Source organism: Dasypus novemcinctus, chromosome 23 (assembly GCF_030445035.2).
Source record: "Dasypus novemcinctus isolate mDasNov1 chromosome 23, mDasNov1.1.hap2, whole genome shotgun sequence".
Lineage (NCBI taxonomy): Eukaryota > Metazoa > Chordata > Mammalia > Cingulata > Dasypodidae > Dasypus > Dasypus novemcinctus.
The window spans coordinates 30,272,367-30,285,895 of NC_080695.1; the positions used below are offsets into that span (position 1 = coordinate 30,272,367).

Sequence of the window (13,529 nt, forward strand, 5' to 3'; positions counted from 1 at the left end):
TTTCAAAGTCACCGTAATCCCTGCCGTTCCCTAGTATCTTCCACCCGGTATGCCTTAGTCATTTAGGTTTCCCACCCAAGCCCAAAACATTTGAGCATGTGACTCCTGGTGAAAATGTATTGTCTTCTTTTTTTTTTTTTAGGATTAATTTATTTATTCCCTTCCTCATTGTTTGCACTCGCTGTTTGCTCTCTGTGTCTGTTCATCGTGTGCTCTCTGTGTCAGCTCATCTTCTTTTTAGGAGGCACTGGGAACCGAATCCAGGACCTCCCCTGTGGGAGGGAGGTGCTCAGTTTCTTGAACCACATCTGCTCCCTGCTTGTTATGTCTCTTGTTGTGTCTCTTCGTTGTGTCTCCTCATTGAGTCACCTTGTTGTGTCATCTTGTTGCGCCAGCTCACTGTCTTGCTCATCTTCTTTAGGAGGCACCAGGAACCGAACCCGGGACCTCCCATGTGGTAGGCAGGCACCCAGCCGCTTGAGCCACATCCACTTCCCCGTCTTGTCTTCTTGAGGGTAAAATTCTATTCAAGTCTTCTCTGTGCCCCTGATTCCCAGGTGGGGGAAGGCGAACATTAGGAACTCAGGATATCCAGATGGGGTAAATGAAGGACAAAGGAAAATGCTGAGGTGCGTGCTTCTTGCATTTGAGGTGTGAAAGATGGAGACACTCATGGGGGAAGTCTTGGAAGAAGTTGAGATTGAACCAGAGGTGTGCTACCTGCAGCCCAGTGCCCTGGAATGGGATTATGTGGGGGTAGAACTCCAGCTCCTTTTCCTTTCTTGTTGTGTAAGGCCACCTCTCTTTACCACAGTTTCCTGGTTTGTCAAAGAGAGAGAATAATTATAGCTACCCTAAAGAACCTTAAAGAAGATGTAAGGCACACAGTGATGTGTAGCACTCAATAAACATTAGCCATTATTATTATTTGGCATTTACTAAGGGCCTTCTGTGTGCCGGGAGTTAGCACTAAGTCAGTTTGGATTGAGGCTTCCTCCAATATGAAGTCATGCCCCAATGCTTCGCAACCTTCTGATCCATCACTTTTTAAAAAAGTTTTTAATACTTTAAAAAAATACTTTAGATTACATAAATGTTACATAAAAAACATAGGGGATTCCCAAATGCCCCGCTCCCTACCCCTCCACACTTTCCCACATTAACAACATCCTTCATTAGTGTGATACATTTGTTACAATTGATGAGCACATATTGGAGCATTGCCAGTAAGCATGAATTATAGTTTACATTATAGTTTACACTCTGTCCCGCACAATTTTGTAAGTTATGACAAAACATACAACAATCTGTATCCATCATTGTAACGTCATTCAAGACAATTCCAATGTCCTGAAAATGCCCCCACATTACACCTGTTTTTCCTTCTCCCTCCCCTTAGAACCTCTGGTGGCCACTGCCTCCACATCAGTGATAAAAGTTCTTCCATTGCTAGAATCACAATACATCTATAGTAGAAGACCAGTTAGTCTACTCTAGCCCATTGTTCATTCCCCAATCCTGAGGATTCTGGGATGGTGGTGCCCACTTTGCCTCTAAATTGAGAGGAAGCTTAAATCCCATGGGGCTGATGGATGAGACTATCTTGCTTGCAGTTGCAGACTCTCTGTTCCTTGGGATGGATGTTGCCCATCATCATCTCCTTAATAGTTGTTCTGGATAAGACCAGGGACCTGGAGAGTAGGTTTCGAACAGCCCAAAGATTTAAGTGTCTTGGACATACACCTATCAAGTCTGGTACTAACTATAGATTTAAATAGAAGGGGCAGAAGAGCCGTGCGTAGGGAAACCACAAATGGGTTTAACTCTGTCCCATCACTTTTTCTTTTTTGGTGGGGCCTGGACCACTTTCAGCTCTTGAGCAAGGCCCACAGAAAAGCAGGCATTGGGGAAGTTTCAGGCCCTCAGTCACACACACACACACGCACACACACACGCACCCCACTCCTCTAGCTTGCAGTGGCCTCCGGGGTGGTGTGTGAGGCTGGCACGGAGGTTTTCAGTGCAGTCTCAAGGCCCCCAGCCTGACTACAAAGAGAGGCTAAGGGCTCCCTGGGGCTGGAAGTTCTTGGAGTCCCTACCGTTGATGCGCTGGAGTCTTTGTTCCCAGGGAAACAGCGCCACCTGCTGGGCCCTGTGCGCCCTCAGGCCTGAGCTGGCCTGGGTCTGCCTGGACCATCTGAGTTGTGGGCTGACCCTGTGGGGGTGTACGCGAGGGCGATGTGAGTGTGGCGGTGGAGGGGCATGGGATGGGATGTGGATGGTGTTGGCAGTGTTGTTTGGATGGATGTGTGGAGTACAGGTTAGGTGAGCCTTGTGTATGGGAGAGGTATGTGGTATCGGGGTTGTGCTGAGTGGGTGTTGTGTGAAATGGGATGTGGGATGAATGGTGTGAGGTGTGGGGCAGAGGGTTATGCTGTGGGAGGTAATATGAGAGGTGTGAAATGTTGAAGGGGCGTGCTTGGGCTGTGTTGAGATGTTTGCTCTGTGGGCGTTGTGAAGAAAGTACATGTGTGAGGAGGCATGGGGTGTCAGATGTGTGGTGTGGCTGAGGTGTTGGTGGGTGTCGTTTGTGAGGCGTTTTGTGCTGGGGTGTAAGGGTGGGAGGGTGCTGTATGTGCGTATGTTGTGTTGACATTGTGCAAGTGTTTGTGGGGAATGTTTGGTATGAGGCGAGGGCTACATGCTGTTGGAGGTAATTCGGTGGGCAGAGCGGTGTTCAGTGTTGGCCTGGGGTGTGTGTTGTGACGATTCTGCATGTGAATTGGGGCGTGTGGGAGAGCACGTGGCGTTGCGTGGGATCGCTCGTGCCCACAACGCGGTTCGGGGAACAATAAAGAGGATATCATTGAGGTTTCGAGGTCTTTTCCACAATTTCTAAAAGTAATTCCCAGTCCACCTTCTTTCGCGCCTTAGGGCTTGAAGACTACAATTCCCAAAATGCCCCACTCCCCCACCAATCAGGAAAAAGTATCACTGCAGTGGGCGGGACTAGGGGGAAGCGGTCCGGAAGGAACCTCGACCAATGGGTGAGCCGCGTCGAAGCGAAACCTACGCTGATTGCACAGAGGGCGATTGGATTCTTTGGCGCCTTGGTTCCAGTGGTGGGAAAGTGAAGGGCAGGTGCAGTGGGCGGGTCAGGCGCTGACGAGCAGACCGTTAGGCCAAACGTCGCAGGAGGGGGCTGGGCCAGACAAGAAGAGGCGGGCGTCGGTGCTGCAGAGTGTGCTATGGCGGAACTAGTGAGGAAACGCGGCCGAAGGAGCCGAGGCGGCGGAGTCGGCGGAGGGACTCGGGGGGCCCGGGGCGGCTGGGGCCGGCGTCCTTGCGCCCAGCGGTCTCCGGCCCAGCATACCCTGGACTCAGTGCTTGTGGACTTGATTAGCGATAGCGACGAGGATATCTTGGAGATAGAACCAGCGCGCGACGCCGCGGACCCTGCGAAGGTCCCGCTCCCCGAGCCCGTGCCGGCCGCGCCCCGGGATGACAGCGACAGTGACAGCGAAGGGGCAGGCACGCGGCCCGCAGGTGCCCTGCGGCCCCCGGTCAGGCGGCGGCGGCGACTGCTGCTGAATCCCGGGGAGGCCCCGGTGGTTCCGGTGTACTCCGGGAAGGTGCAGCCAGGTCCCCGGGAGGGCCTGCGCGGAAGGACTCAAGGGTCAGGGGCGCTGGGCGTACCAGGAGGGGCTGGGTTTAGGGAGTGTTGAGGTGACGGTCCTGGGGTTGGTCTTGGATCTTGGAGGACCAAATGGAAGCCAGGGGCCGGGGTCTTGGAAGCAGAGAGATTGAAGTGGTCCTGGTGAAGGGGTCCACGGTCCCAGAGACCCCGCTACTCTAACCACTCAAAATTCGGTGCAGGGATCCTGGGGTTCCTGCAGTTCCAGGAAGATGAAGCAATTTGTGTTAGGAGTTTGAGATTCCCAGGCCTGGAGTGTTGGGGGTGTAGACAGGGTCAGGGGGTTCAGGGAGGGGCTGGGAGGATGTGGGACTGGAATAAGGGGCACATTAGCGTTAGAGGTTGGGGTCTATTGTTATGCAAGTGAGGGGGCTTGGGTACTGGGGAAGACAAAGAAGCTTGAGGCCTGAGATGCATGGGGCTTTGGGGTGGACTGGGGGGATCTAGGAAGCTGGGGTCCCTGGAAGATAGGGTGAGCTAGGGACTGGGCTTCTCTAGGAGTCTAGGGTAGAGGGATGGTTAGCATGCTAGTGAAAAAAGATCAACCCATCTTCAGGGTGCCTGAGGGTCCTACAATTTTCGATCCTGGGAAAGCTTAACAGGTCCCCAGGAGAGGAGCTGGACTCCTCGTCCCTGGGAGAGGGCTGTGGTGCTGGAGAAGGCCTTAGGGAGGACTTGGGAGCTGGAGAAGGCCTGGGTGTCAGAAGAATCGTCCGTGCTCTCTCAGTGAAGGGAGGGCTTGAGACTGATCTTCCTGTGCTTCTTGATCTTTGCAGGTGAAAAGCAGCCTCCAACTCATCCCAGATCACCTGTCTCTCCTGAAGCTCTGCCCCCCAGAGGCTGAGGAAGGTAAGGGAGGCTTTCTAGGAAGAGGTGCCCAGCGCTGGTCTCTCTCTGAGGAGACTTCCTGGAGTTTACATCCCTGCCATCACTTGTCTCCTAAAGTGCAGGGGGAGGGCAGGGGAGAGGTGACTCCTGCAATCTAGCTTGAGAAAGGCTGCAGTCCCGGAAGGAGCTGGTTTGTTAACTGGAGGCACAGGAGTGGACTTAGGAAGCTGTCAAACCACCCTCTCCCCAATTCCAAAAGGCATGAGTGGGTGTTAATATTACTATTTCTAGGCCCCAACCTCTAGAGATCCTGGTTCTGTCATCTTGGGGAACAGAGAAGGTGTTGAGAAGCTGGAATATCTTGATACATGTTGTTACCTCTACGTCAAGTTTCTTGGGCATGCTCTGGAGCCAGTAGGGTGTTCTCTGATTGTTATCAGAGCTGCCTAGCTTTTGTCCTCCCCCCAGTGGATGTGATTATGGGAAACCATCCAAAGGCAGTGAATGGGAATCAGCTGTTAGAAAGAAGTGAGTTCAGACCTTGGAACTTGGACTTCTGTGATGCAGACCTTGGACCAAGACTTCTGCCATGTGAGGGAGTGTGGTAGAGGGATTGAGAGCACAGATTTAGGAACCAACTGTCCTGGGTTCAAATCCCAGCTTTGCCCCTTAAGAGCTGTGTGACCAGGAACAAATTACTTAATCTCTCAATGAGGAAAATGGGGATAAGAATGGGCTAATGTCAAAGGATTTGCATGGGAATTAAAGGGAATATCTATCTGTCTGTCTGTCTGTCTGTCTATCTATCTATCCATCTATCCATCCCTCCCTTCCCTGGTTTTGTCTATGACTTGGCACACAGTCTGGAACATCGACAGGCTCTGTAAAAGGTAGCTATGCTCTTGCTACTCAAAGTGTGGACTGTGAGCCCAGCAGTGTCTAACTGGGAGCTTGTTAGACATGCAGAAGCTCAGGACTCTGGCAGCTCCATATTTAGCTAGGACAGGATTTCCCAACCTTGACAGTACTGCCCTTTTTTCCTTTTTTTAAAGATTATTTATTTATTTCTCTCCTCCCCCCCCCCCACCAGTTGTCTGGGTCCATTTGCTGTGTATTCTTCTGTGACTGCTTCTATCCTTATCAGCAACACCGGGAATCTGTGTTTCTTTTTGTTGTGTCAGTTCTCCGTGTGTGTGGCACCATTCTTGGGCAGGCTGCACTTTCTTTCACACTGGGCGGCTCCTTACAGGGCGCACTCCTTGCATGTGGGGCTCCCCTACGTGGGGGACACCCCTGCATGGCAGGGCACTCCTTGCGCGCATCAGCACTGCGCATGGGCCAGCTCCACACGGGCCAAGGAGGCCCGGGGTTTGAACCGCGAACCTCCCATGTGGTAGGCGGATGCCCTATCCATTGGGCCAAGTCCGCTTCCCAGTATTGCCTTTTTAAACCAGGTAATTCTTTGTGAGTGCTGCCCTTGCTGTGTACTGTTGGATGTTTATGGCCACTACCTAATCTGAAATGCCTCCAGACATCACCAGATGTTCCCCCAATTGGAAACCACTGTTTTTTTGTTTAAATCATTGTTTTGTTTGCATGGTGTTTATTTTTTATCATTTATGGTGACCTTTCATTGGTGGCAAGTACATGGAAAAGGGTTTTTATAGGGTAGAATAATACCTGATTTCCTTTTATAAGAAACTTAAGTTAAAATGTGGAATTTAAAGAAAGATAAACAACAATGGGGCAAAATGGGACAATGACACTCACCTGGATGGAATTTGGGAAACACCTCTATTTCTCTCTTCATCTCATTTCTCCCCTCCGACACACACCCCTCCCAAACCTCGGGGTCTCTCTGTCCACCAAATTGAGGATGGGAAGAAAACAAGAAAAACAATATATATTAATATATATATATAATTATATATATAATGTTAATATATAATAAAACATGTTTTATTATATGTTTTATAACATGCATAATGGCATAGTAGTGCACGTATTTTCCCTGGTTGCATGCCTGATATTTTTTATTTGTGGAATGCAAGTCATCAAATCATCGGGACAAGCCCTGCTTTCATTGCAGTGGGCCCCTTCCGATTTCCACACTTACCACCCTGTCTCATGCCCTTGCATTTGGCTGGGACTCTATCATACTCCTCTGATCTGTCACACTCCTGACCATCCTTGTCTCTGAGACAGGCCTTTCCTTTAATTCACGGCCCTAGAGCACTTTCTCAGTATGACTGAGCAGTCCTGCCTGTGTCTGGGGGCTCTGCAGTTTCCTTCTTTTGAGAGATCTTCTCGAAGCCTCTCCCTTGTTTCTCCTTGGCCTCCACTGCTCTCTCTTAGCTAACCCTCTTCCTCTCTCTCCCTACCCTGTCCCTAGAAGTGGATATGGCAGATTCTAGCAGTCCCCACCCTGAGGAACCCCCATTTCCAGACTCTCCCTGGAAGAAGAAGCTGAGGAGTAAGGATGAAGAAGAGGAGAAAAAGGTGTTTCTGTGAGTGAGGCCAGGGCACTTGGGTCCTGGGAGCAGGAAGGGTGTTGGAGGGGGTGGCCGAGGTGGGCAGGACCTTTGGGTGGGTTTGGAAGGGTCAGGAGATGGATGGACTGAGGCTCAGGTGGGGCATGGGCTTCCTGGGAGGGGAGGTTGTCCACCCCAGAGGATGACTGTAGACTCTCTGGGACCACCCATAGAAGTGGAGTGTTCTGTCCTCATGCAAGCAGTGGGGCGTGGCTCTGGGGACAGTCTCTGTGGTCCCACCCCTCCCATTCATCTCTTACTTCTTGTTTTTGGGCTTCAATTTCCTCTTCCACAAAATGGGATAGTCATGTATATTAGTCAGCCAAAGGGGTGCTGATGCAAAGTACCAGAAATCTGTTGACTTTTATAAAGGGTATTTGGGATAGAAGCGTACAGTCACAAGGCCATAAAGGTTAAGTTACTTCCCTCACCAAAGTCTGTTGCCACATGTTGGAGCAAGATGACTGCCGGTCCCTGTGAGAGTTTAGTCTTCCTCTTCCTCTTAAGGTTCCATGGTCCCAGCTTCTTCTGATCTCAGTGTAGGTTGGCATAAGGCCTGTCTCTCTTTCCAGGGGCTTGACTCTTTCCGGGCTCAGTTGCTCTGCTTTCTCCACAAGGCCAGCTGTAAACTATTAGGCAAGTGGCTTGGCTCTCTCCCTGGAGCTCCAGCGTCCAATAAACTAAGCTTTCTCCTCTGCAGGGTCCTTTTCTGTGTGTCTCTGCTCACCATGGGGCAGGGACTCAATGTCCTACTGACGTGGCTGAGTCAAAGCCTTAATCTTAATTTAATCAAGTAAAAGTGAAACCTCTGAATTTAATAAAATCAAAGGGTAGCATACAGAGGAACAGACTAGTTTACAAACATTTCTTTTAGGAATTTATCATAGGTATCCATTGTGGTACCTGTGTCAGAGAATTGTTGAGTAGATGAACTAAATTTACACTCAGCACCCAGTAAGTACGCACTGGCTGGTGCACATATTGGACATTAACTTTGGAAGTGACTTTCCTTAAACGTAGGGCCTTTTCCTCCCATATATTACGGTCATGAAAACATCAGAGTGATGTCTGGTGTCTTCACTGTCCTATCCATACCCCTGTCTTCCAGTAAAATAGAGTTTTTGGAAGGCGACCCCTGTTGCTTCTCCAGGGTCCAGATCCCTGGAGGAGAAGTGTGGGGATGGGGTCTCTCTTTTGCCTCTATCCCACCCTCTCTCCTCCCTGCAGGTTCCAGGACACCTCTCCTTTGCCACCACCTCCTCCTAGGACCAAGAGCAGGAAGCACACGAAGGCGCTCCAGAAGTTAAGGTGTCAAGGGCAAGGGCTTTGGCTGGGGAGGAAAGGGGTGCCGGGGAAGGAGGTTGACCCTGGCTGACTCCAGCTCCTCCTGTACCCCAGGGAGGTGAACAAGCGCCTCCAAGACCTCCGTTCCTGCCTGAGCCCCACGCAGTGCCAGGGCCAGGACCACCAGAGTCAGGACGATGAGGTGGTCCTGGTGGAGGGGCCCACCATCCCAGAGAGCCCCCGACTCTTCCCACTCAAAATCCGATGCCGAGCTGACCTGATTAGATTGCCTGTCCGTACGGTGAGTGAGTGTCTGGAGCGCTTTGCAGGAGGCCCCAGGAGCTGCCTTGAGAGAGACTGTAGCTTCAAGGCAGGGGTGACAGGCAGAGGGCACCAGGTCTTTTCCCATCTGGCTCCTGCACTCTTTCAGCCCTCTGTGCCTTTGCACTGCTCTTCCTTTCATCTGTATTGTCTTTTCCTCATGCTCCCCTCTTCTTTCTGGCAAGCTTCCTATTCATTATTCGAGGCTCCACTTAAACATCTTGTCTTCCAAGCAGCTTTCCCTGGTAGCCCTCACCCTGGGGTGAGCCCCCTTTCTACTCCCCTTCCCAAGGACCCGGTGCTTCCATCCCGCTCTTCCTGCTGCAGACACAGCAGATGTCCCTCAGTCCTGTGCGCCGTGCTTCCTGGGGAAGGCTCACATCTTGGTAGGGGCGGCCCAGGTCAGTAATGAGAACCACAGCAGCAATCACCTGCTGCTGAGCACCAACCACACAGGGCAGGGTCCTGAGCCATGGGGGCAGACAGGCGGCCTGTGGCTTTAGCACTGGTGCCTCTGCTCTCTTTTCCTTATACTGTGCTTTTAAAACACAGGAGTTTGGTGCCAGCCTTTATGATGGGCCAATTCATCCACCGGTACAGATTTCTGGCTTCTCTTAGAAACAGGAAAATCCAGTCCCACTGTCCCCTGTCCCCTGTGGTCCCAGTCAGCTGGTACTGAGTGACAGCTGGCCCGTTTAGAAGGGCATCTTGCTCCAGTCTGCCCCAGCCCCCACCACTTCCTTTTTTCTCCTAACCCTCGGCTACTTCAATTCTTTGTGTCACTTACCCTGATCCTTTATTGACACAAATCTTTTCTATGCCTGGCCAGACAGATATGGTGAAACACACACTGGGGAGCTCAGCCAGTGGCTGAGGCCAGAGACATGCATTTGGGGCGGTGGTATTGGGGTGCGGCTTGGGCAGCTGTCAAGGTGGGAAGGCCTCCTTTGTTTCTTGCTCCCCACCCCCCCTTCAGTCAGAGCCCCTGCAGAGCGTGGTGGACCACATGGCCGCCCACCTTGGGGTGTCCCCGAGCAGGATCCTCTTACTCTTCGGAGAGACAGAGCTGTCTTCTACTGCCACCCTCAGGACTCTGAAGCTCGGAGTGGCTGACATCATTGGTGAGGCTGGTGGGGAGGTGAGGCCTCCGGGAGGTGCTTGGCACAGGGAGGAGCTGTGGGGAACGGCTTCTGGCCTCCCGCTCATACCTGGCCTCCTGACCCTGCCTTCCACAGACTGTGTGGTGCTAGCAAGTTCTCCAGAGGCCACAGAGACATCCCAGCAGCTCCAGCTCCGGGTGCAAGGGAAGGAGAAACACCAGATGCTGGAGGTCTCACTGGCTCCGGTGAGTGGGAGAAATGACTCTCCACGCCCCTCACCCTTTCCTCTGCTGTCTCTCTTTTTTTTTTTTCTAAGATTTATTTTTAATTTATTTCCTACCCCCTGCAGTTGTCTGCTCTCTCTGTCCATTCACTGTGTGTTCTTCTGTGATTGCTTCTGTCCTTATCAGCGGCACCAGAAATCCATGTTTCTTTTTGTTGCGTCAGCTCTCCGTGTGTGTGGCACCATTCCTGGGCAGGCTGCACTTTCTTTCGCGCTGGGCGGCTCTCCTTACGGGGTGCACTCCTTGCGTGTGGGGCTCCCCTATGTGGGGGACACCCCTGTGTGGCAGGGCACTCCTTGTGCGCATCAGCGCTGCGCATGGGCCAGCTGCACACAGGTCAAGGAGGCCCGGGGTTTGAACCGCGGACCTCCCATGTGGTAGACGGACGCCCTAACCACTGGGCCAAGTCCACTTCCCTCTGCTGTCTCTTGTCAGTTCCTGGAAGACAGGTTCCTCCTGAGCCTGCCGCGCTGGAGACACTGCTGTCCATATTTGTGGCTACCCACCCATCCTAGCTCATGGGGCTTCCCTCCCTCTCCTGGGGAGCTCCACTCTACTCTGCCTCTCCCTCAGTTCCCAAGCCCTTTCCTCCATTCTTGACATTTAAAACATAAAGGACCCATGGATGATAACCAGTAAAACCCACCAAAATAACAATAAAAGCTACGCTTTTAAGTGGCAGCCCTGGTGCTAAATTCCTTCACATGTGGGCTGCTATTTACTTCTCACAGCCATCAGTGTGGGAAAGCACTGTGGGTATCCTCTGGTAAGAGAAAGGAACTGAGGTCCGCAGAGGTGAGGTGACCTGGCTGAGGTCACACTGCTGAGGCGGGAGAGCCTGGCTGTCAGCTCGGGTCGCTCTCACTGTGGTCAGTCGCTGTGGTCTACACCTCCGTTTTCTAGATAAGGTTGTTGAGGCTTGGAGAACCTGCCTCCCCAGAGTCGTGCTCCTGAACCTGACCTCCTTTGCCCTGTTCTTTATCTGAGGAACTCGGGGCCCAGAGTGAGGAAAGGACTTGACCCAGTTCCCTGGAAAAGCAGTACCTCAGGCAGCACGGGAACCCGGCCCTGCCGACTTCTTGGTCTGCTCGCTTTCCGCTCGGTGGGCCTCCGACTTCACTAGCTTGGCCCCTTGTCCTCCCTGCAAGTTCTCCGCAGCCCCCCTTTCAAAGTCTTACATCCATTTATTTCTCTCCACCCAGGATTCTCCCCTGAAGACCCTCATGTCCCGCTACGAGGAGGCCATGGGACTCTCGGGACACAAACTGTCCTTCTTCTTTGACGGGACAAAGCTTTCAGGCATGGAACTGCCGGCTGACCTGGGCATGGAATCCGGGGACCTCATTGAGGTCTGGGGCTGAAACCCCACTCCTGCACTCAGGGAGAATGCCTGGCCCTTTTTTGCTGTATTTACCAATCCCCATAAGGGCTAGCTGACATGGAAGGAGCACAAACAAAATCAGGGGATGACCTCCTCTCCCGTTGACCTGGTTTCAAGCCATTAACTGTCTGGTTAGTCGTGTGGTAGTTGTCCCTGCCCTGGGTGGACTGCAGCTCCAACCACATCTTGTGCTGAGTTTTCCAGGCCTGTGGGACATGGAGAAGTTTCTTCCACCTTCACCTTCATCATCAATCACCCTTTCGTTATAGAAATGGCTATTCTAGGAAACTTTGCTCAGATGTAAAGAGTTGAAATAAGTGAGGGTTGGTGTGGACCTCCAGATCCGGGATTTATGCCACATCCAGGACCAGCAGTGGCCTTAGTCTCATTTTGGGGTTGAGGGTGGAGTTTGCTTATGGCATAAGCACCAGTGTACTTCTTTGGCTTGCAGGAAAATAAATGACTGCGCTCACACATGCAGTAGCTTCCATAGGCAGACAACGGGTCACTCTTGTGAAGTTCGGTAGGGAGTGAGTTCTCAGTCGTGGGCATCGTCCTTAGCCCAGAAGCCACCTTCTCTGGTTTACCCTTCCTGGTGCACTCACATTAAGGCCTCACTGAGCACATCCACCTGGTGACTTTGGGTCTCAGGATTATAGTCCTGGGCAAGGCTTCTTTTGGCTTTATGGCCCCCTTTCTGCCCCCCACCATGCTTCCATGAACATCCATTCTAATGTGTTTATTACATTTCTTTAGATATGAATGTATCCTTATAAAACACATTTTATGTGTGACTATATGTGTGACTATGCTTTTAATATACCTAAGTGGGATTGTGTTAGGGATTTTGTGCTGTTTTTTTTTCCGCTCAACATGTTATGATCCAGCCCTGCTCCTTACTGTTTCTCTGGTTCATTGCTTTGAACTGCTGGGTGCTATTCACAGGGAGCGTCAGTTGCATTTTACTTAGACATTCCCATATGTGGTGGACACCTGGGTGCCCCTGGCTCCTTGGCACCACGGACAAGGCCATGATGAACAGCTTTTATGTGTTCCCTTCCGGGCTTGTGCAAAAACTTCCCTGGCATAGGTGCCCAGCATGAGATTACGGGTCACACAGGTTAATTTCTCCAGGGTGCCCCCAGATTTTTCTTTAGAGTGGTCATTGATGTACCCAGTTGGGACTTCCCATTTCTCCTTGTCTTCACCTGCCTGTTGTTGCCCAACACTCTAAAATTTGCGAGTCTGATGGGTGTACAGTGGCTCCGTGTTTTTATGTATGAGAATCTGGCCACCAGTAATTTGGGTAATCTCTCCATATACCCATCAGCCTTTCTGGTTTCCCTTGCTGTGAACTGCTCATTTATCTTTGCTTATATATTCCTCACATTTTCAGACATTGCAAATATTGTAACTCTCTCAGAATGGCAATTGTCTTTGTCTACCTAGGATGGTCCTTCACTGAACAGAAAGTCTTAATTAGATGAATTAGCTATTTTGCCACATAGTTTGTTGCTCCTGATTGCTTATTTAGAAGTAATGAAGATATTTTATACTCTTTTTCTGTTGGCTTGTTAGCTTTCCTTTCATATCTAGGCCTCTACTTAGGGCTGAAGTTCAGCTGGTGCTTGCTGGAATGGTGCCTTGGCTGGGATCTATTCTGAGTGGCCAAACAATTGTTCTGGTTGGTCAGTGCCAGACTGTAGTGGTTACTAAATATTGTTTATTACTCCTGCCTTTAAATCATTTGAAATCCACTTCTGTATTTGCCATCCGAGCTAATTTTTTTCACAATATAATGAGCCAGTTTTCTCAGTACTGTCTACTAAAAAGGCCATTAATTTTCCTCTGATATGGGTGTAATTTCAGCAACAGTATGTCAACTTGTTTCAAAAAACTTTTTGTTGGAATGTGGCATTCCTTTGTATTTATAATGTACGAAAAATTGAAAAACAAAAACAAAAACACAAAAAACTTTATAATATTTAAATAATTTCTGATATGGTATCGTGCTCTACTTTTTCCGATCTTTTGTGTCCATGAATAAGTTTGAACACATTAAAATGACTTATGCAATTTCCCCCCAATAAATGGGAATACATGTAA

The 13,529-nt window shown here is 50.6% G+C and overlaps 1 protein-coding gene across 1 annotated transcript; it reads left to right on the top strand.

The window, feature by feature from the left end:
* The first annotated feature begins 3,219 nt into the window (after positions 1-3,219).
* On the top strand, positions 3,220-13,529 carry NFATC2IP (nuclear factor of activated T cells 2 interacting protein). The gene is made up of 8 exons (XM_004461437.4): positions 3,220-3,632; positions 4,471-4,543; positions 6,915-7,029; positions 8,281-8,361; positions 8,452-8,638; positions 9,635-9,779; positions 9,894-10,003; positions 11,245-13,529. The coding sequence occupies exons 1-8, from the start codon at positions 3,249-3,251 to the stop codon at positions 11,401-11,403; spliced, it is 1,254 nt and encodes a 417-aa protein (XP_004461494.1). The 5' UTR covers positions 3,220-3,248; the 3' UTR covers positions 11,404-13,529.

What these genes read in the sequence shown, in the direction of transcription:
- NFATC2IP (XM_004461437.4), top strand. Translation starts at nt 3,249, where the DNA reads ATGGCGGAACTAGTGAGGAAACGCGGCCGAAGGAGCCGAGGCGGCGGA. An exon ending in GAGGAGAAAAAGGTGTTTCT is followed by an intron (nt 7,030 to 8,280) that starts GTGAGTGAGGCC and finishes TCCTCCCTGCAG; the next exon opens with GTTCCAGGACACCTCTCCTT. An exon ending in AAGGCGCTCCAGAAGTTAAG is followed by an intron (nt 8,362 to 8,451) that starts GTGTCAAGGGCA and finishes CCTGTACCCCAG; the next exon opens with GGAGGTGAACAAGCGCCTCC.